We start from the raw sequence: 23,744 nt of genomic DNA, 5'->3' as shown, positions 1-23,744 counted from the left end.
CGATAGCGTCCTTAAGCTCATCCAGAGTGTTGGGTCTTGCGTCTCTCAACTTTCTCTTCACAATATCCCACAGATTCTCTATGGGGTTCAGGTCAGGAGAGTTGGCAGGCCAATTGAGCACAGTAATACCATGGTCAGTAAACCATTTACCAGTGGTTTTGGCACTGTGAGCAGGTGCCAGGTCGTGCTGAAAAATTAAATCTTCATCTCCATAAAGCTTTTCAGCAGATGGAAGCATGAAGTGCTCCAAAATCTCCTGATAGCTAGCTGCATTGACCCTGCCCTTGATAAAACACAGTGGACCAACACCAGCAGCTGACATGGCACCCCAGACCATCACTGACTGTGGGTACTCCAGTGCTGCTTCTCTGTAGCCCAGGTCAGGCGCTTCTGCCGCTGTTTCTGGTTCAAAAGTGGCTTGACCTGGGGAATGCGGCACCTGTAGCCCATTTCCTGCACACGCCTGTGCACGGTGGCTCTAGATGTTTCTACTCCAGACTCAGTCCACTGCTTCCGCAGGTCCCCCAAGGTCTGGAATCGGTCCTTCTCCACAATCTTCCTCAGGGTCCGGTCACCTCTTCTCGTTGTGCAGTGTTTTTTGCCACACTTTTTCCTTCCCACAGACTTCCCACTGAGGTGCCTTGATACAGCACTCTGGGAACAGCCTATTTGTTCAGAAATTTCTTTCTGTGTCTTACCCTCTTGCTTGAGGGTGTCAATGATGGCCTTCTGGAAAGCAGTCAGGTCGGCAGTCTTACCCATGATTGCGGTTTTGAGTAATGAAACAGGCTGGGAGTTTTTAAAAGCCTCAGGAATCTTTTGCAGGTGTTTAGAGTTAATTAGTTGATTCAGATGATTAGGTTAATAGCTCGTTTAGAGAACCTTTTCACGATATGCTAATTTTTTGAGATAGGAATTTTTTGGTTTTCATGAGCTGTATGCCAAAATCATCAGTATTAAAACAATAAAAGACCTGAAATATTTCAGTTGGTGTGCAATGAATCTAAAATATATGAAAGTTAAATTTTTATCATTACATTATGGAAAATAATGAACTTTATCACAATATGCTAATTTTTTAGAAGGACCTGTATATTAACATCACAGTCTATTATTATATTAACATCACAGCCTGTTCATTATCAAAATAAAATGCAGTCAACCTAACATATAGAAAGTTGCACTACAAAATTTAAATAGTCTATAGTAAATCTGTGCAGTGTGAAGCCTCACTGCTGTTATTTTTATATATATATATATATATATATATATATATATATATATAAGTGTGTGTGTAGGAATGAGGTTTTACGTCGATCATGCGAGGTAAGTACAAAGCCTAGTTCACACAATTCATAATAGTTTAGCATCCAAATACATCGCGAAAATGGAAACATTTGGATTTGTGCCAAAGAGGTAGGCATCAGTTTCACTTTGTAGTAAATCGTTGTGGCTTGACATTTATATATCCTGAGTACTGTTAATTTTAGAGGGTTTGTGAGGGAACTAAAATAGCCTAGTTTTATAGTGTTTGTAATGATTGTAATCATTTTACTTTCTTTACTGGTATTTTACATTATTGCTGTACGCGACTTATCATTTTTACTCTCAAAAACGCAATTTTATACGAGTATGCATTTTTTTTTAACCACAGCAAACATTTTAAAATATATTGAAGAAATACTTTGATTTCTATCTTTAAACTTTCGTTTCGTTGAATAGGCTACATTTGGACAAAATCTTATAATATATGATGTTGTATTGCTATGACTAGATGGAAAACACAAGGAAACGGTAACAGAGAAGAAACCCATGAACAGAATTTTTTTTCCGTTTTTAAGCCCTGGTCTGAACACTGCCTCCTAATTGGCTGATAAAACCATTTACCGCACAGGAATTTGGATTATCGTGATAACGTGCATGAGGGATGAGTCCTACACAAGACTGCACAGATAACACAGTGTGTGTGACACGCACCTGTCAGGACGCTCCTCAGGCGCTGGTGCTCGCGGTCCGTGTCGAACAGCTCTCCGGCGAACACCAGCAGGGGTTTAGTTCCCACGGGACACGTGTCCTTCTGCACACACAGCTCATGTTACACTCCCATCTCTCTCTCACACACACACACAAACACACACTGCTGCTCACCTTCAGGGCCTTCAGAGACACACACCGCTCGACGCCCAGCTCAAACATGTCCAGCACGTGGAAGTCGAACATGCGTCCTGTGGAGGACACCAGCACACATTAACACACACACACACACACACACACACACACACACACACACGTGGAAGTCGAACATGCGTCCTGTGGAGGACACCAGCTCACATTAACACATACACACACACGTGGAAGTTGAACATGCGTCCTGTGGAGGACACCAGCACACATTAACACACACACGCACACACACACACACACACACACACACACACACACGTGGAAGTCAAACATGCGTCCTGTGGAGGACACTGCACACATTAACACACACGTGGAAGTCGAACACGCGACCTGTGGAGGACACCAGCACACATTAATACACACTCACGTGGAAGTCGAACATGCGTCCTGTGGAGGACACCAGCACACATTAACACACACCCACACACATTCACATGGAAGTCGAACATGCGTCCTGTGGAGGACACCAGCACACATTCACACATGGACGCACACACACACGCACCGAATATGAGGTTGTTGGGTCTCTTCTTGTTGTGTGAGCCGAACAGAAACAGGGAACAGTCTGACTTCTTGGAGAAGAACTCCTGAGGGAAGCAAACAGAGCACGGTTACACACAGGCCTCGACACACACACACACACACACACACACACACACACACACACAAGCGTGAAGCATGATCTCACCAGAGCAGTGGAGTCCTCGAAGGGCCGGACCATGTTCTTCCTGTCAGGACAACAACACACATCACCATCACACTAACACAAATTCAGCTACGCTAGTTCAGACGATCTTTCATGCAGTGTAATACAGCTGTTTGTGGATGTAAATGATCTGCAGTTTCACAGATAACTGGAGTGACTGTCTCCTAAAAGAAAAGTGATTCTGAACTGAAATGAATCGTCAGTAATCCAGTCTCACTTCCTGCTCGATTCCTGATTTGTAGGTTTGTAAGTAATTTGCGTAAAGCTGGTCTATTAGGGGTGTAGCGGTACACAAAGCTGATGGTTTTGTACAGCAGGTGTTTCTTTTATTTTTTATTATTATTATTAAACATTTGTTTACTTAACAAATTGTGTCTCTGTCTTTAAATGAATTCAGTTATAATTAAGTTTCTTTACAAAAAGAAATATCTGTGCTAATGCTGTAAACCAGAGGTCTTCAATCCTGCTCCTGGAGGGCCACTGTCCTGCAGAGTTTAGTTACAACCTGCTTCAGCACACCTGCCTTTTGTATATTCAAGCGATCCTGAAGAGCTTGATGAGCTGATTCAGGTGTGTTTGATTAGGGTTGGAACTAAACTCTGCAGGACACCGGCCCTCCAGGAGCAGGATTGAAGACCTCTGCTGTAAACACTATAGGAACTCTTAAGCTGCGTTCACACTACACGCGACCAAGCGACACGATACCATTAATTTTCAATGGTGAGCGGGCCACTTCCGGCGACACGCATGGTCGCGACCGTTGGCGACCGGATGGGGCGTGTCTGGCGACACGACAAAGTTGAGATCTGTTTAACTTGCAAATGCAAATGAAGAGCGACTTTCGGGAGCGACAACCAATAGGAGCGGAGCGCGCATGATCCTCCTCCACATCATTGGATGTCATTCATAAAGGCAACCAGTAGTGGAAACGCCCACTAGCGACCTCATCGCCAGCCACTGGCGACATGCAGCGACAAAGTCGCTTGTAGTGTGAACGGGGCTTTACTTTCACAATACTTTAATATTAAAGGTTAACAACAAAGCACATATTAGCCTAAATTAATTTTTAGATAGAATAATCAACAAATTGTATGCAAACATGTAAACTGCACATAAGGCACTTTTTGCATTAACTACTAAATGTGATTATATGTTTTTACTCCAATTTGTTGTTGAAATATAATCATTTACACAGTGGCTGTCATTTTCATGACAGATATTTTAAATATAAGATATTAAATAATCAAGACATCAGTGGCAGGTTAAGTAAAAAATAATGGATATATAGGCTAATATAGTGCATATATTTAGCGGGAGTTCATTTCTCTGGCTGACTAATGAGCTGTGATGCACCGAATGACTGTCCTGAGGTAACTGATGCTACGTGGGATATTGTTTACAAGCTGTTTTAACACTAACTGAGCGATTACACGAGTCCTGATATGGATTTCAGTAAGTTGTACTGTATCTTTCAACATACCTTTTGATGTTCACTAATGTTTATTATGAAGAGATGATCGCTTTCACTCGCGCTGCTGCTTAAACTGAGCCACCCATACAGCGATCTCTCACGCCACATTAAAGAGCGTCAAAATGCCATTTATTGATTGAATTTAGGGATAAAATGGACAGAATATTTAATATGTTTGTGTGGGAACTTAGATTTGAAGTATCTTCTACTACTGTATTGGTACACGTGCACCGTACCTAAAGTGCTGTACCGAAACGGTTCAGTGTGAATAAGTGTACAGTTACACCCCTGTAGCCTTTGGTCCTGATTGGCTGAGCAGCGTAACTTAGCTCCGCCCTCAAACCCTGTAGTTTATCTGAGACTGGAAGAGTTTGGATTGTGTTGTTCATGTTGAGAAGACGCTATTTTCTGCTGCCAAAGCAAATCCACTTTCATGAGATTTATACGGTAAAACCCACGCCATCGTTACTGTTCGTATCACTGTGTGACAAGAGCTGAGATTCAGATATGATAATGAGCGTTTGCTTTCTGACCAATCACAGCAGAGCAGCTCTCAGAGAGGTGGAGATTAGAGAGACTGAATCTGTATAGGGAATGTGAAGGTACGTCACGCAGTGTTGCATTATTGGACGTGGGCGCCATGTTTACAGGCACGATCTCTGTTTACCTTTTCACCAGGCCTTTGCTATGACATTTAATAGTGTGTGTGTTTGGGTGTGGGTAGGGGTGTAACGATATTCTAACCGAAGAACCGCCATACAGAACCCACGATTCGAATCGCGATACTCTCATGGCGAACCGAACACGCCCCGCCCCCTGCTACCCCGGCCCCGCCCGGCTCATTGGACCTGGAATGTGTACACAACGAATTCAGTTTTGTAGCCTAACCACCATTAACACCAAATAGCAAGCTCCGTGTTTTGTTACTTTCGATAATAAGCAAGGTGTAATCTTCAAATTCGGACTATTTGATCACGAAAAAAATCAAACAATAAATGCCGTTTTGGCGCTCTCTGATGTGGCGTGAGACCACTGTACTAGCTCCTCATTTCAAGCGGCAGCGCGAGTAAACGCGATCATCTCTTCCTCAGTTACAGAATAAGCATGAATGGACACCTGAAGGTATGTTGAAAAATACAGTATACTTACTGAAAGGCATCATAACTCGTGTAATCGCTCAATCAGTGTTTCAGCAGCGTAAAGACATCAATAAAACTGCATAGCTTCTCACTAGCATTATATTTACCTCAGCAGGCAAGTGATTCAGTGTCCACAACTTGTTGGTTCCTAGAGAAATGAACTCTTGCACTAAATAAATGCACTATATTATCCTATATATTATATTTTACTCAACCTGTTAATTATATCTTGATTATATAATGTACGTTTAAAATATCTTTCATGAAAATGACAGCAACTGTGTAAATTATTATATTTCAATAACAAATTAGAGTAAAGTTAATGCAAAAACTGCCTTATGTTCAGTTTACATGTTTTCATATAATGTGTTGGGTGTTGATTATTATATCTAAAAAATAAATAGCATCTTAATTTAGGCTCTGTTGTTAACCTTTAATGTTATAGTAATGTGCGGCTCCCTATATAGTTTACAGCATTAGCAGATTTTTAATCCTTGCAAAACGTTTAATTGTAATTGAATTAATTTAAAGACACCATTTTTTCATTAAACCACTGTTTAAATTTTTTTTTTTAGCTTTCTAAACCGAACCGAACCGAAACCGAGACGTCAAAACCGTGGGAAAACCGAACCGTCAGTTTTGTGTATCGTTACACCCCTAGGTGTGGGTGTGTTAATTACCTAGTTTTTGGATTGAGTGCGTACACTTTGCAGGAGTTTAAGAGCTATAAATCCCTTGAAGCTCTTAAACAGTTTTGCAGTGGCTGGGTAACGTTAAAAGACCTCCTCATTCACAGGCCGGCTAACTGCGAGAGCACAGTCGTACGCAAAGGTAAGATGGAACTTGTGTTTCTGGCCAAGTTATTAAAACAAACTAAAAGCTAAATTTGAAAGATTTTAGCATTATAAAAGTTGTGTTATTTATAGGTAATAGGTAAGTCATAAGGAGTGGGTCTGAGCAGTTGCATTTTCAATGAAAAAAAAGATTTGTTATAATCGTCAACATCGTCTAAAAACCCAGTTTTATTTTGCTTGTGGTGGGCAGGCTTATTTTTGTAACTCGTGGTTATGTTGATTAGAAATTAATGAATACATAATTCACAATCAATAGTTTACTAGGGGTGTCACGATTCGATTAAATTTTCGATTGTAAGGTCACGGTTCGATTCGATTCTCGACTTTTACATTTACTTTTTTAAAGCCGAAACCGGCCAATCAGGATGCTCTCTGTCTTACATGCGCTTCATGAGGCACACACGCAAGGTCTCTCGCTCTCTCCCTCTCTGCCGTGCGCGCGCTATATGGTTTGGAGCATAGTTTTTTCTGTCTCGCATGCGCGTTCTTGCTCGCTCACTCTAAATTCCGGGAGATTTTAACTAATTTGCGTGCATCAGGGAGCCGCTATCAATATGCGGGAGACTCTCGGAACTTCCGCGAGACTTGGGATGTCTGCAAACTGTGGCTTTTTTGAAGCGCAAACATTGTCAACATAACTCACTGGAAATCCAAAAAACGTCCAGACCTGCGACTTCAATGAAAGAGGAGGGGGTTCAAGTTCTGTCGATGGGTCTCCTGCATCTGCAGTTGCCATGCTATCTTTTGAGTGGCTGTAGCTAAGTTAGAGGAGGTTGACCATAGACTCGCAGCACTTCAACACTCGTTTTTTTGACATGGGGGCGTGGCAGCATCGACGATGTGACCTGCTATGGCAGTTCTTGATTAAGCAGCACTGACCAACCATATCGACGTTTATTAAAATCTTGACAGAAAAGCTAAATACAGCCTCCAACACACGAATTCAAATACAGCGGTGTAGAGCACAATCCTGTAAATATGGCGGCGGACCCATATTGCAACACACAGGGTTCCTGCACCCTTTTTAAAGTCAAATTTAAGTCTTTTCAAGAACTTTTTAAGACCTGAAGAAATCAAAATTAATACCATACATTAGGGGTGAGCAATATTGACAAAAATATTCCAGGGGCATTTTTACCTATATATGGACATTTTTTTCTAAACTTATTTAGAGTTATGCATCACCTTTTATGTCAAATACTAACATTCAAATTATTCAAATTAAATTATACAGTAATTATACTTATTTATACAGTAATAATTAATTACACAATTATACAGTACCACCGTTACCAGTCAAATTAAATCATTCAATCAAAATCCATCTTTGCAGTGCAGTCTAGAGGTGACAAGCAGCATCAGAAGTGGCATTAATATTTACTCTCCATGCTATGGTTTATTTTTTTTAAATCAATATTTAAATGATTTCTAATTTTAACGTTTTAATTAAAGGGTACTTTAAATATGAAACTAAACCCGCCAGTAGGCGGCGGCAAGTCACACTGTCTTAAGCGAGTTGAGGGAGTCATTCATTCATTCAACCGATTTGTTCAAACGGCTGATTCATTCGGGAAAGAAACAAGTGATTGTTAATTGAATCGTTAAAATGACTCATTCAAAACGCGGATTTCAGTCAAGAAATCATCGATGTCTGTTGCATTGAGACTCTGCTACTGTTTCACTTTGAAATTCTAGTCGGCAAAATAAAGGGAAAACAAACAATATTGACAATATGGTGTCTAAAAAGTAACTCACAATGTTAATTTATTTTTAATTTAACTATTGTATAACATAAATATCGCACTTGTGCACGGGAAAACGGCACTCACTGATGTGATATTCTAATATAAGAACATAATATGATGTAAATATAAGACAAAACCTAATTTGGGGACATACCTATAACTGCACACATCACGCAGTGAAAGCACGAGAGACAAATGCGATGTCAGCTCACAGTGCCTCATACATCGTTAAAACAATGATTACAATATCATAATAGACAATACACATCGCACACCCCTACGCACATAAAGAATGAACTTACGACTGAACTGACATTTGCCAACTTTCTTTTTTTCTCCTCTCTCGCGTGCAGGAGACAGATGTTATTCTGCCGCTAATGTGATGCGAATTGTCACGTGAACAAGCAAATCCACAAAGATAGAATAATAAAAAATAATACTACGCTAATTAGTTTTAATTTGGAAAACATTTAGATGTCTAAGTCGAAGTGTCATCTAAAATTTAAGACCTTTCATAAGTAAAAATAAGACTTTATAAGACTTTTTATGGCCTTATATTTTAAAAATCTAATTTAAGACTTTTTAAGGATCCGCGGGAACCCTGAACACAGCGTGACGTCACCTTTACATTCCCTATTGAAGCGTTTCAGACACAGAGAAAAGAGCTGATGCTGCTGTGAGTTTGAGAAAATAAAAGTGTTTTTGACTTTATATGCATGTGAACCTGTTGTAGGAGATGCCAAAACAACATTAGGGGCCTTTAAAACAGCGTAAAAGGGGACTTTATTACATCTGAAACTCTACCTGCAGTTGATGTCACACTTACTTCTTGTACAGCACAGCATTGGGTTTCTTCAGCGCGTACTGAAAACACACAGAGCGGATGAGGAACACACACACCCAGCTGATGATAATGATGATGAAGATCATAACTCACCACATCCTTCAGGGCCTGAGAGAGCGTCTCGCTGGTGTTCCCTCCTTTAATGATCATGCAGTTCTTCAGGCTCTCCGTCAGCTTCGGCTCGCGGCTCTGCAGGAACCGCTTAGCGCGCCTCGTCTTCGCCTTACTGGAGGAACACACACACACTGACTGTCATGTGTGTGTGTGTGTGTGTGTGTGTGTGTGCTCTTTACTGGCGGAACACACACACACACACACACACACACTGACTGTTGTGTGTGTGTGTGTGCATTGGCGGAAATCGTCCCATCCCCCATCAGGGTCACTGCCTGCTCCCCTTTAACCTCACCACCGATACACACACACACTGCCTGCTCCCCTTTAACCTCACCACCGACACACACACACACTGCCTGCTCCCCTTTAACCTCACCACCGACACACACACACACTGCCTGCTCCCCTTTAACCTCACCACCGACACACGCACACACTGCCTGCTCCCCTTTAACCTCACCACCGACACACGCACACACTGCCTGCTCCCCTTTAAACTCACCACCGACACACGCACACACTGCCTGCTCCCCTTTAACCTCACCACCGACACACGCACACACTGCCTGCTCCCCTTTAACCTCACCACCGACACACGCACACACTGCCTGCTCCCCTTTAACCTCACCACCGACACACGCACACACTGCCTGCTCCCCTTTAAACTCACCACCGACACACGCACACACTGCCTGCTCCCCTTTAACCTCACCACCGACACACGCACACACTGCCTGCTCCCCTTTAACCTCACCACCGACACACGCACACACTGCCTGCTCCCCTTTAACCTCACCACCGACACACGCACACACTGCCTGCTCCCCTTTAACCTCACCACCGACACACGCACACACTGCCTGCTCCCCTTTAACCTCACCACCGACACACGCAAACACTGCCTGCTCCCCTTTAACCTCACCACCGACACACGCACACACTGCCTGCTCCCCTTTAACCTCACCACCGACACACGCAAACACTGCCTGCTCCCCTTTAACCTCACCACCGACACACGCACACACTGCCTCCTCCCCTTTAAAGGGGTGGTAAAACACAATTTCACTTTTCTAACTTTAGTTAGTGTGTAATGTTACTGTTTGAGCATAAACAACATCTGCAAAGTTACAGCGCTCAAAGTTCAAAGCAAACGGAGATATTTGCTTTTAAAGAAATCAATTTCTAAGGACTACAGCAAACAGCCGGTAGGGACTACACGACATTCCTCCAGGGTTGCTGACGTCAGCAAACCCCAATAAACCCCTCCTCCGAGAATACGAAATAAGGGGGGCGAGGCCATTTTATATTGCTTTGGAGAAGAGTTATTGTGGTATAGGAGTGTTGTTGCCGCCGCAATGTCATCAAAACGCTGTTATTTTCATCAGTGCCCGGATTGCAGGTCCACTTTGTTCAGCCTTCCTAGGGTCGCGGGAGTTAGGGATCAATGGTTAATTATTACCCAATCTCACTCTCTGTGCTGCACATTTTAAGGAGGAAAGCTTCCACAATCTTGGCGATTGAGTTCAATGCAGGATTAGCACAACGGCTTGTGCTGAAAGATGGAGCAGTTCCTGCTTTAAGAACAGAAGCTGTTGTTTACGGGCCACAATCTGTAAGTATGATTTATTTTTCGTCGATGTGTTTTCCTGTAATAGTTTGTATTGTTGATTGTACGTTGTAGCAAGGAAGTAAACAACTGACACGTTACAAACTTTTTATAAATCTCAACAGCGAACTTGGAATTACTGTACGTTCACACCGCCGCTGGCGAGAGCGGCAAAATTTGCTCTCGCCGCCCTGCCAGCGACGCCGTGGAAAGTTAGGTGGACGCTCTGACGTAGATCAAACACGTGGTCTTTTTTACAACTGTATTTAAAGGGGCCACAAAGCAAACAAGCATGTCGATCGTTATTTTTGCAGAAAATTGATCGATGGAAAAAACTTAACAATTATAGTGACATGTTTGCTAATGAAATAAACAAATTAAAAGCCATTTATGTGGTGTGGCTTTTGTGTTCATGGTTAACCTGTTAACCGTTTCCAGAGCGTCGGCGCACTGAAGCGGTTTTTTTTTTATTTAGTTCAAATTTACTATCAGATTTAATGTTATACCTTGACAAACTATACATCATTAAAAATATATAATACTCAAGATTCAGTATTTGACCACTATTGTATTCTGAGAAACTTATAGTGACAGTTATGTCTTAATTTGTGTCAGGAGTTATGAAATGAAAAAATGAGTCGATACCTTTAAAATGAATTATGAGCGTCAGCTGGTCCATTCATAAAAAACACTCCGTGCTGTCGTCATGACAGCGATTCGCAAAACATCGTCCCTCAGGGCTTTAGCTCAAAAATGTGCAGACTTGGAGAAATATTGATATATTCTCATAGATTCACATCATATTTCTATAGACAGGAATAATATTTGTTGAATTTATACCCAAATGCGTCGATGTAATCATTATGATCGCTTCTTACTGAGATGTGCTGTGTTTTCAATTCATACCAATAGCCTGAGGGCGCTATATGCACAATAACAGTCCATATATGGATCACGAAGAAGACCCATAGTCATGTGACATTCCAGGACGTCACTGATACAGAAAGTAGCTGACAGAGATCGCTGTAACATGCAGATAAAGATGTTTTGAAGACAATAAACATGATTGCAATGATATTTGAGTTACCTGTGTTCTTCAAGCCATGCCAGGTATTTCATAATAATAGATTATATTTATAATGTAATGCTAATCGATATAGATTTCATCATCGTGCAGAACACTATAAATAATGCATTTTCTGTCGGATTTTTTTTTATCTGAAGCCAAATTAGGTCACAGAAGATTATTTAAAACACTCGACTTGCGTTATAAAGTAAGTTTGGAGCACAAACATGGTTTTAATCTCATAAATGGTCGTGTATTGATGGTGTGCTAAGCTAACATGCTAGCTAGCCCAGGTGCACCTGCCACCAGCAGTTATTGTTTTATGATTTTTTTCTAAATAGGAATGCTTACTGAAATGTTTCAGTGCATTTGATACCAGTTTCAAATATTTAGTGAGAACTTTGATAAAAGAAATTAGGGTTTGAAACCCTATGAATAGCCTGTGAATAGCCAGTCGTTAGTAGCTATAATGCAGACAAAAGAAATGCATATTTAGAGCCATAACCAGTCTGGAGAGGTGTAAATGTGTGCAGGGGAGACTGACTCTGAATGGGGCTCGTTTGCACCACAAAATAATAGAGACAATAGACTGATTAGATGACTCAGAAGATGACTAAACATCAGTTTGCATTTTAGAGTCTAATCAAAATAAAGTAATTTGACATGATCTTGAAAAACATTTAACTAAATACAGAGTTTTAGACTTATCATTTTCAGATTTTAAATATAAAAAGGTCACACATATGGCTTTAGCTGCAGTGCATTTCTAGATTCCTCCAGGGCCAACTTCAATTTTATTTTTATGAAGATGTTTCATAAAAGTAAATTTATAATAACTTTACAAAACTTTGAAGCTATTTAAACATTTTTTTTTCATTATGACAATAATTATTTCTACATTTACAATAAACTACTAGGTGTCAGCTTTCAAATGAGATCATACTTGTGCTTTTAGTGCAAAGGGTTCATGATCTGAATCTGTTTAAGTTTGGGTATGCCATTTCTGGGGATTTTTCAAAAGTGGCCTTGAAGGTTAACAGGTTAAGTGCCATTATAATTTGCATTCCCGCTGAAAAACAAGCGTTCTAGCGCGAAAATATTGCCTATAAATACTAGTGTTGCGTGCCTTTTCAAATTCAAATGATCAACCTCCTCAATTTTGCTTGGGAACTAATGTGGTCGGAACCAAAGTTTACAGGACTGCGTTCTCTGGACTCCTCTCAAACGGAGCACTTCTATATTCCGATTGGTTGCTGCCGGTTGCCGGCGAACCGCGTCATTGCTTATTACCATAAAGTTGACCTGACTTCAACTCGTCTCGCCGCTCTCACCGTCCAAGACGCGCCGCACCGCTCTCGCCGGAGCTCGCCGCCGGCTCTCATTGACAATGAATGACTTCCGGCCACTTTGACGCTCTCGCCGGCGGCGGTGTGAACGCACAGTTAGAGTAAATTATTCTTTGAAAAGTGCTTTTATGTAATGTTTATCACTTGTTTACCTACTTGCATGGTAAACATGGTTCTGTGTTTGATTTGGCTACTGTAGTAAATCCAATGTTTAGTGTTCGTTTGGGTTAATAGTTCTGTCGACAGATATTTGGCTACAATCGTTCTAAAAATACAAAAGTAACGGTGCCATACAGTCAGTAACGATCAATATACAGGTCCTTCTCAAAAAATTAGCATATTGTGATAAAGTTCATTATTTTCCATAATGTAATGATAAAAATTAAACTTTCATATATTTTAGATTCATTGCACACCAAATGAAATATTTCAGGTCTTTTATTGTTTTCTGATGATTTTGGCATACAGCTCATGAAAACCCAAAATTCCTATCTAAAAAAATTAGCATATCATGAAAAGGGTCTCTAAACCAGGGGTTCTTAACCTTTTTGATGTCGGGGCCCAAATTTTACAGTACAAAGTGGCCCAGGGCCCATTCAAATATTAGCACTGTATTGGTTTATTGATCTCACCATTGGTTTGATTTGTATTCAATAACTAAATGAAATCCACTTGCAGTTTAGCAGGTTATTGTGTATGTAAACCTGCACATAGGCTACAACAAGATGCAAAACACACAACAATTCATGGAACAAATCAATCTGCGTCAAGAACAAATATAAAGGCTCAAGTCAGGCATATTAGCCTAACTAGTGCTGCACGATTAATCGTATCGCAATCGTGATGTCAAGCCAATGCGATTATATGACGCAAAATGCTGCGATTTTATATGAAATAAACAAATAGGGCTATTAACGCAATTAACGCAGCATCTGTTATTTTTGTCATCCTTTGGCTAGTGTTACATGATCCCGCTCTTATTCGTGCCAATGCTTTTGAACCATTCATGCGCGACAAGACAAAAGAGAATTTGCTGAATCACTTGAATCACTGCCTGTGAATGTCACTGCCTGTGAAAATGTATATAAATAAAAATAAAAATAAAATGTGTTAGTAAAATAAATAAATTCATAATATTTTTCAAAATAAATAAGTTGTAAATTAAAATTTAAATAAAGTGCAAATGAAAAAATATAGCTTTATAATCTGCAAAATAATTTGATAATTGTTTCAGCAGTCTACATTTTTGCATGGGAGAACCTGAAGTTGCTCTTCATATCTGTTATAAATGAACAATAACAATCACAACAGTCCAATTTGAACAAGCTACAACTCCCTATTGATGTTCCCCTCTTAATGAGACACTTGGGCCTGCTTCACAGATATTATCAGATCCAGCCTGAGTGGAATGGGGGAAAGGCTCACTCTCAGAAGCCTCCAGTGTTGGCATTACTGCCACTAGTGGTGGGATGGTGCATTGTAACGGCTATTTCACACCGCAAGCGTGAGCGGCACTTGAGCAGTGCGTCAATTACATCGTAACTGCAGCTGCAGACACGCGAGAGTATTCACACTGGAAGCGTTTGTACAGTGTCAAAGTAGTGGCTCCAGAGCTACATATAAGCGAAAAATTATTTACAAAGACAACTATACATTTGATTTTAGAAGTTGGTAAACCATATAAATGTCAGTAAACAACAAAACAACCAAGAAAACAGCTCCAATCTTGTCGTTTCAGTCATAGCATATTTTCAATAGGTTTACAAGAATGCAAACTCCGCAGATAAAGCACACACACACAAAACCGCACACTCGGGTTTGATTTGGGTTGTGCTAGCCTATGTAGCTGTCTGTGTATTTCATAAACTATAAGAAAGTTTTATATAATATTTTCTGGCTATTTTACTTTAGTTTTTTATAATACACCATACTTTCACCCAAACTGAATTTGCCTATATTCCTTGCCTTTTTGGCCTACTCTAGTTCTTGTTAAAACTCACTAGACATGCTTATTCTGTGCATTTTGGGCACTTTTTGTGTGAAATCAAATTTATTTTGTCCATCAAAAGTGTGCTTTCACTTTAATGGAGCGTGAGCAGCACAGCAAAAATAGACTCGGCGCCGAATCCCCCGCTTCACTGCTGCTCACGCGACGCTCCTGCTTGACGCTCACGCGCTGCTCCTGCTCGCAGTGTGAATGCACTCATTGATTAACATGCAAGCCGAAAAAAATACGCGCTGCTCACGTGCCGCTGGCGCTTGCGGTGTAAAGCGGCCGTAACTGTCTCATGGATAACAGTGGTCATTCTGGTGTCTTCAATTGATAACTAGTTTGGTCCCGCGGCCCAGAGTGCTGTATCAAGGCACAGGCATGAAAACGATCAGGGGTGAAAAAGGTGAGAAGGATACTACCCATCTAGGGTGGTTCGGGGGCATGCTCCCCCGTTACGAAAATTCTATATATTCCATATTTAAAGCATCAATCTGATGCATTTTTAGATGCATTTTTTGCATACCAGCGCAATTTAAAAAAAAAAAATCTAATAGAATTTCTATAAATCTGTGTTGAACTGATAATCACTCTTTTGTGTGTTAAACACAATCTACTTAATACAGACAACTTCATTATAAAGAAAAACAACAAATAAAAAAAAATGATCATAACCTATTACAAAAATTATATTATAAACTACATTAGTGGATAACTCAGCAGTAAAATTTAGTCTAGAAAAATCACAAGTGTACAATAATTTTATAAAATCTGAACATTTAGTGAAAAAAACATTATTTAGTGGGGAACAAATAAGACACAATAAGTGTAGCACTAAATCCGGTAAAACGTTACACTTTGCTCTTTGTATTGTTGTAAAATACATTAATGAAAAACAAGATAAAAATCAGAAAGATCAATTATTTTATATATAGTCTAGGCTACTATAAAATTAAGTTTTTTGTTTAAATGTATATCACAGCTGTTTAATGATGCAGCAACATATGATAGATAGGACAGAACAAAAAAGGCTATTAATAATCTTTCATTGCGCAAAAGTATTATATGATTATGAAAGGATCCAACACAGTGCGGCACAAAGCGCTTATGCGCATCCCGAGCGCAGAATGATGCGCTTGAAACAACACAGAGTCACAGCGTCGTCGAGTCGCATTGATAAGTTCGAAGCACAAAGGAAAGACATATTGATACGTAGTGTATTATACAGTATCTATCTATGAAATAGTTTATTGAGCCTTTTCTTTTAACAGTTTTAAATATCAGTTACTGTGCGCGTGAATAACAATTATAGTGCTCTTCAGTTTTGTGATCTAACAGACACACGGTAGAAAGGAACATGATTAAGATACAGCAATAAAGTCCAGCAAGATAGTCATTTTATGCGAAACCATAGAGCTTTATCTACAGAGCATAATAATATTAACATTGAATCATCTTGGAGAGAGTTTCATCGTTGAATGTGTTGTAACCAAAGACTGTAAAGGTTGTAACCGAACGCGACGCGCTGTTTGATGCTGAATGGAGAATGACTGACAGCCGCAGCGGAGGGAAACGTTTTCGTGAACTTGAATTTAATGACTTAAATTTCTCTCTCACATCATAAGTATAGTATGGCTTCATATAGTATGACCTGGGCTACAGAGAAGCAGCACTGGACTGTTGCTCAGTGGTCCAAAGTACTTTTTTCTGATGAAAGCAAATTTTGCATGTCATTCGGAAATCAAGGTGCCAGAGTCTGGAGGAAGACTGGGGAGAAGGAAATGCCAAAATGCCTGAAGTCCAGTGTCAAGTACCCACAGTCAGTGATGGTCTGGGGTGCCATGTCAGCTGCTGGTGTTGGTCCACTGTGTTTTATCAAGGGCAGGGTCAATGCAGCTAGCTATCAGGAGATTTTGGAGCACTTCATGCTTCCATCTGCTGAAAAGCTTTATGGAGATGAAGATTTCATTTTTCAGCACGACCTGGCACCTGCTCACAGTGCCAAAACCACTGGTAAATGGTTTACTGACCATGGTATTACTGTGCTCAATTGGCCTGCCAGCTCTACTGACCTGAACCCCATAGAGAATCTGTGGGATATTGTGAAGAGAAAGTTGAGACGCAAGACCCAACACTCTGGATGAGCTTAAGGCCGCTATCGAAGCATCCTGGGCCTCCATAACACCTCAGCAGTGCCACAGGCTGATTGCCTCCATGCCACGCCGCACTGAAGCAATCATTTCTGCAAAAGGATTCCCGACCAAGTATTGAGTGCATAACTGAACATAATTATTTGAAGGTTGACTTTTTTTGTATTAAAAACACTTCTTTTATTGGTCGGATGAAATATGCTAATTTTTTTACATTTTTGGGGGGTTTTATGAGCTGTATGCCAAAATCATCAGTATTAAAACAATAAAAGACCTGAAATATTTCAGTTGGTGTGCAATGAATCTAAAATATATGAAAGTTTAATTTTTATCATTACATTATGGAAAATAATGAACTTTATCACAATATGCTAATTTTTTGAGAAGGACCTGTAGATCCGCAGTCTTTACTAAAAAAATTAGGTAAAGGTAAAATATATGAAAAATAATGCATTTTTTTTAAAAACGAAGCATGAACACATGTTACAGTGCACCCCACAAACACAATCAAGCCTTCGAAAAAATGTGTTTTACCACCCCTTTAACCTCACCACCGACACACACTGCCTGCTCCCCTTTAACCTCACCACCGACACACACACACACACACTGCCTGCTCCCCTTTAACCTCACCACCGACACACACACACACTGCCTGTTCCCCTTTAACCTCACCACCGACACACACACAGTCCAGTGAGAGAGAACAACGTTTTTGAGTAGTTTATTTTAACTTTAAACATCGGATGAAGTGATTATTTTCTCTTTAATATAGATAATGCTGAGTAATTAATGAATCATGTAAATATATGATTGTGTACCAATGTACTTTTGTCACGATGTAGTCTGCTATGTTAGCAATTAAAACGTTTACCCTTGTTTTATACGTATCCATTTACCTAGCATGTTTAATACCATAGTATATCCCTCACACACACACACACACACCCATAGAGTGTATGCATACACTACGTGATGTAGTCTTGTAGATTAGACTAGTGCGGGTGCGCATTCAGATTTTCACGCTTTCACTGTGATTTAGTCGGTTTATATAATTTAATATAGTTAATATTAAAGCTGGGATGGTATGGATTTTTTATATCCACGGTTGAAAAGCAAGAAATTCCTGCGGTATAGCAGTAAACCGCTTTGTTTTGGGTTTTTTTGCGGTGTTGACGGGACAAGCTCAGACCAAGGGGGTAATCAGCCAGCAAACTGAAGCCTCCCGGGGGCCGCCATTGTAGCAGACCATCACTTGCCATTGAGTCATGTGAGTCATTCCATTGACTCACATGAGGCAATTGGGGGGACATGGAGAAATAAAGTCAAGGGAGAAGCCCAAAGATAGAGAGTACATAAAAGCAACGAGACAAAATATTTCAACAACGTTTTTGAGGAATTAGAAATAATTCGGCATGTGGCACAGCTACTAGAAGATTTACAACTGTCAGAAAGGTTGCTCACGTCACATCTACGTCGTCAAGCTCAGTTTGAGCCTGCACAGTATGCTCAGCCATCAGGAAGTGAGTGCTTCTAATTGGGCTTCACGTTTCTCCGTTGAAATCAAGGGGGTCGCTGTGTCCATTTATTTTACTGTCTATGGCTCAGACCTACGTCAGGCGTCACGTGATCGCGGTATTGCGGTAATGCGGTAATCATCCCAGCCCTAGTTAATATAATACAATATCACACGAAGAGTGCAGTTTTTCACTGGTTATTAGCATAACAATTAATGTGATTTTGATTTTATACAAGTTTAATAAACAAGAAGTTAATATTACGTTAAGACACCATATTGCCTGCTTTAGCTCTATTTCGCCAACTAAAATAGTTGAAAACTAAGCCAACAGCACTGTATTTGCATTTCCTTACTGAATGAATCAGCTTTTTGAACGAATCATTTGAATCGCAATGGCTCACTCATTAACAGTGACTTGCTGCCACCTACTAGCGGTTTTAATTTCACATTTAAAATATATTTTCTTGTTTTAAATCATTTCAAATATAAATATGCAACATTTTATTTTTAAAACATCAAAATATTATTTATGTCTGTGTAAAAGCATCTAAATGCCACTTCAAATGCAGCTTCTGTGTTTCCTCTCCATTGCAAATATTTGTTGGTAACAGCCCTTTTGTGTCTTATTATAATTTAATTTGATTACATTTATGAAATTTACACAAAATATGGTGCATGGAATTAGGTTTAAAAATAAATTTATAAAAAGGTAAAAAATGCCCATAAAATGTAAAAATCAATTGAAACGTATAAGAAAAATTATTTCTGTCACTGCTGTGAACTGACCGCCACACAGAATATAAAGCTAAACCTGCCAACCAGGACAATAGCACACTCAGCAAAATATTGTCTAATTATTGTTATTGATAAAATCCCGGAAAATATAGAGAGATTAATTTTGTGTCAATATCCCACACCCCTAAAGTTAAGTGGCAGATCAGTGGGCTTGCTGCAGTTAAATATCTAACTAAGATCAGGGTTCCTGCACACTTTTTAAAGTCAAATTTAAGGCTTTTTAAGACCTTTTTAAGACTTGAAGAAATCAAAATTAAGACCGTACATTAGGGGTGTGCAATATTGACAAAAATATATCTCGATATTTTAAACGTTTTGTTGATAATAATTAGATGATATTTTACTGATTGTGTTTTTGTGCTGGTGCAATGGCTGGTTTAGGCCTGTTGTTGACAGCAGACTCACGAAGATATTCATATTTTTCATATTCTATGCAGTGGTCAGTTCACAGCAGTGACAGGAATGATTAATTAACGTGCAATATTTGCCACCATAAATTGATTTCCAGGGGCATTTTCACCTATATATGGACATTTTTTCTAAACTTATTTAGAGTTCTGCATCACCTTTTATGTCAAATACTAACATTCAAATTATTCAAATTAAATTATACAGTAATTATACCAATTTATACAATAATACTTAATTACACAATAATTATACAGTACCACCGTTACCAGTCAAATTAAATCATTCAATCAAAATCCATCTTTGCAGTGCAGAGGTGACAGAAGCGGCATCAGAAGAGGCATTAATATTTACACTCCATTTACAATTGCATAAATAAAGCTATGAAATTAGTTTTAAAAAAAATCCATATTCAATATTTAAATATGAAATGATTTCTAATTTTAACGTTTTAATTAAAGGGTACTTTAAATATGAAACTAAAACCGCCAGTAGGCGGCAGCAAGTCACCGTCTTAATACCGTAAGCGAGTTGAGGGAGTCATTCATTCATTCAACCGATTTGTTCAAACGGCTGATTCATTCGGGAAAGAAACAAGTGATTGTTCATTGAATCGTTAAAATGACTCGTTTAAAACGTGGATTTCAGTCAAGAAATCATCGGTGTCTGTTGCATTAGACTCTGCTACGGTTTCATTTTGAAATTCTCGTCAGCGAAATAAAGGGAAAACAAATAATATTGTCAATATGGTGTCTAAAAAGTAACTCACAATGTTAATTTATTTTTAATTTAACTATTGTATAACAAAATATCACACTTGTGCACGGGAAAACGGCACTCTTACTGATGTGATATTCTAATATAAGAACATAATATAAATATAAGACAAAAACTAATTTGGGGACATAGGCCTACCTATAACTGCACTGACACATCACGCAGTGAAAGCACGAGAGACAAATGCGATGTCAGCTCACAGTGCCTCGTACATCGTTAAAACAATGTCATAGTAGACAATACACATCGCACACCCCTACGCACAAAGAATGAACTTACTACTGAACTGACATTTGCCAACTTTCTTCTTCTCTCCTCTCTCGCGTGCAGGAGACAGACGTTATTCTGCCGGCCGCGAATGTGATGCGAATTGTCACGTGAACAAGCAAATCCACAAAGATAGAATAATATAAAATAATACTACGCTAATTAGATAGTTTTAATTTGGAAAACATTTAGATATGTCTAAGTCGAAGTGTCATCTAAAATTTAAGACCTTTCATAAGTAAAAATAAGACTTTATAAGACTTTTTATGGCCTTAAATTTTAAAAATCTAATTTAAGACTTTTTAAGACTTTTTAAGGATCCGCGGGAACCCTGAAGATACATCCTCTGTCCCAGACGAAACCTAAAATACTATGTGAAGGACGCAAGATAGTTTAATAATTATGATATTACTGCGTGGTGAACCTATGAACCTAACATATTTAAACAACTATTATTTTGTGTTGTTGGTCAGATAAAATGACAGAGAAAAGAAAAACGGACATAAGATCATTTTTCAGTGCACCAAAACGCCAAGTAAGTACAAAATTTAGGCAATTTGGCCTTAAGGCAAAACATCTTTATAAGAATGGGTGCTTATGGAAATACTAACGTCACAGTGTCACAGGCAAAGGATACAGAAAGTACCGAGTAGGCATGTGCCGGTATCAAATTTTCATGCTGCGATTAATTGATTGAGCTTTTATCACGGTATACGGTATTATCACGATATTTTAATTGCACAAGAGAAACAGACGGATTGGGGGTATCTAAAAAAAACTTGCATCACAATGTGTAATTGTGATTGTCAAAACATTAATTTTATTTTTTAGTGACAACATGTTATAATTAGTGCTGTGCGTTAAACGCGTTATTAACGGCGTTAACGCAAACACATTTTAACGGCGTCAATTTTTTTATCGCGAGATTAACGCTCTTTTTGGCCAAGCAAACTTTGTATTTTTTTTCAAATGCTGTTGCAACAACTAGTAACGTTAGAAAAACTACAACATCACACCGGATAGCTAGACCGGAAACAAAACAACAGGCACGCCGCACGTACTTTTGTTTGGGCTTGCGCGCCGGCCAAAGAGTAGTAGGCTAACGTTACGTTTTGAGTGGATGGCGCGAGCGAAAGACGCCGATCTAGAGACGTGCACTCTCAACGCAATAGAGTGCGGCGCGGGACTAGATTTGATGGCCGAGTGCGAGGGCGGGCTCGAGCGGTAATGCACTCACTCTGTGTGCGGATACGGGAGAATAAAAAGATTCGCGGGACTCCCGCAAACTAGAAATATCTATGAATAAAACATAAAAACTAATACATTTTTATTCATATGTTGCAGAAAAGCAACAAGAACAACTAAAACTAAATAGAAACAATTTACAGGCCAGAGTTTCTTTTTATAACATGTTTGCAGCGTTGAGGGATGTAGCCAATCACAGACATATGTGTTGATTTCTTGAACGCAATGGCCAATCAGAAGCATTTAAAATAGACTCCCCTCACCGCTCAAAACTGACTTTTTGTTCAGTGCTGAATTCTGTATGCTGGCAAATCCTCAAATTATAACAAACAAAGTGTATATATTATGAAAGATGCATTGTGCAGTCAGCTTCATTGATAATAACAGATGTGTGAGATTGCGATGAACTGATGTCAGCTTTTTAGGAATTATTAAGGGAGCACACTTTGCGCGCATTCAGTCATGCCAAACCATGCACTCAGTAGCCTGCTTGCTTTTATGTTATAACAGTGGTTTGTGTGTTAATGCTTTAATAACAAATAATTTATCAGGAGCATTTATGCTGATGTGTATGGTGGCGACACGTAGGCGAAAGTATTTGGAGGTAGCCTACAAAAAAAAGAGTCTTTTGCGGGCGGGAGCGGTACAAAAATGTTGCGGGCGGGAGAAAGTAACATAGAAAGTAGTTGAGAACGTCAGTTATAACGACCCACGTATTAAAAAAATGGACGGGTTTAAATCGGGCTTGGGCTCATAATTACAGTTTATGTGTCGGGCCGGGCTCGGACACAATGCGCACGGGCTCGGGTCGGGCTTGATTTTTTGGGCCCGATCTAAGCTCTACAATGGATGACTTCAGACAGAAGCACATGGATACCACAGCTAAGAACAAACTTACTGCTGATCCACTTTTCCATGTTGATAAGAGCATTAAAATTAGAAAAAATAATGAGACAAATAGAAATCAAGGGACATTTAGAATAGATAAAAATGTGCGATTAATCGCGAGTTAACTATGGCATTAATGCGATTAATCGCGATTAAATATTTTAATCGTTTGACAGCACTAGTTATAATGTTTACATGGTACAGTTACTGAGGCTACTGTTTGTATTATTGCTTAACACAATTTTCATGATTTCAATTAAATTCTTGGATTTAATTTCAATCTTGATTCAATATTGACTCATTTGGATAAATATTAGGTAGGCTACAGTAGATAGCCTGCATTTAATTTTTTCTCAAGAAAAAATATATCTCACATAATGCTGTAAACATACAGAGAGAAATTAAATATAATGCATACAATATAAATATAATAATAATATAAATATAAAAATGTAATATGCCGTAATTTTCATTATGATAACAATTATATAATGACAAGTAAACATATATTAAAATATGTAATATAGTGCACATATTTAGCAAAATACTCCTCTCGATAGCTATTTTCTTATAGTCAACTAACATTAAATGGCTTTCCTGAGGTAAATGTCACGTTCTGTGACATAA

The 23,744-nt window shown here is 39.2% G+C and overlaps 1 protein-coding gene across 1 annotated transcript in view; it reads right to left on the bottom strand.

Annotated features, from left to right (window-relative positions):
- The window catches only part of rpf2 (ribosome production factor 2 homolog), a 29,450-nt gene that overhangs the window by 4,010 nt on the left and 1,696 nt on the right, over nt 1–23,744 (bottom strand). The window contains exons 2-7 of the mRNA XM_077220595.1: nt 9,037–9,169; nt 8,926–8,963; nt 2,873–2,912; nt 2,690–2,771; nt 2,149–2,225; nt 1,978–2,077 (exon numbers count right to left, since the gene is read on the bottom strand). Coding sequence (XP_077076710.1) covers nt 1,978–2,077; nt 2,149–2,225; nt 2,690–2,771; nt 2,873–2,912; nt 8,926–8,963; nt 9,037–9,169 — 470 coding nt within the window. The remainder of the gene's footprint in view (nt 1–1,977; nt 2,078–2,148; nt 2,226–2,689; nt 2,772–2,872; nt 2,913–8,925; nt 8,964–9,036; nt 9,170–23,744) is intronic.

Source organism: Siphateles boraxobius, unplaced genomic scaffold (genome assembly GCF_051911475.1).
Source record: "Siphateles boraxobius isolate OS27281-9 unplaced genomic scaffold, OSU_SipBor_1 8, whole genome shotgun sequence".
Classification (NCBI taxonomy): Eukaryota; Metazoa; Chordata; class Actinopteri; order Cypriniformes; family Leuciscidae; genus Siphateles; species Siphateles boraxobius.
The sequence above is the reverse complement of the archived record's forward strand: the minus strand, read 5'-3'. Positions and strand labels throughout refer to the sequence as shown.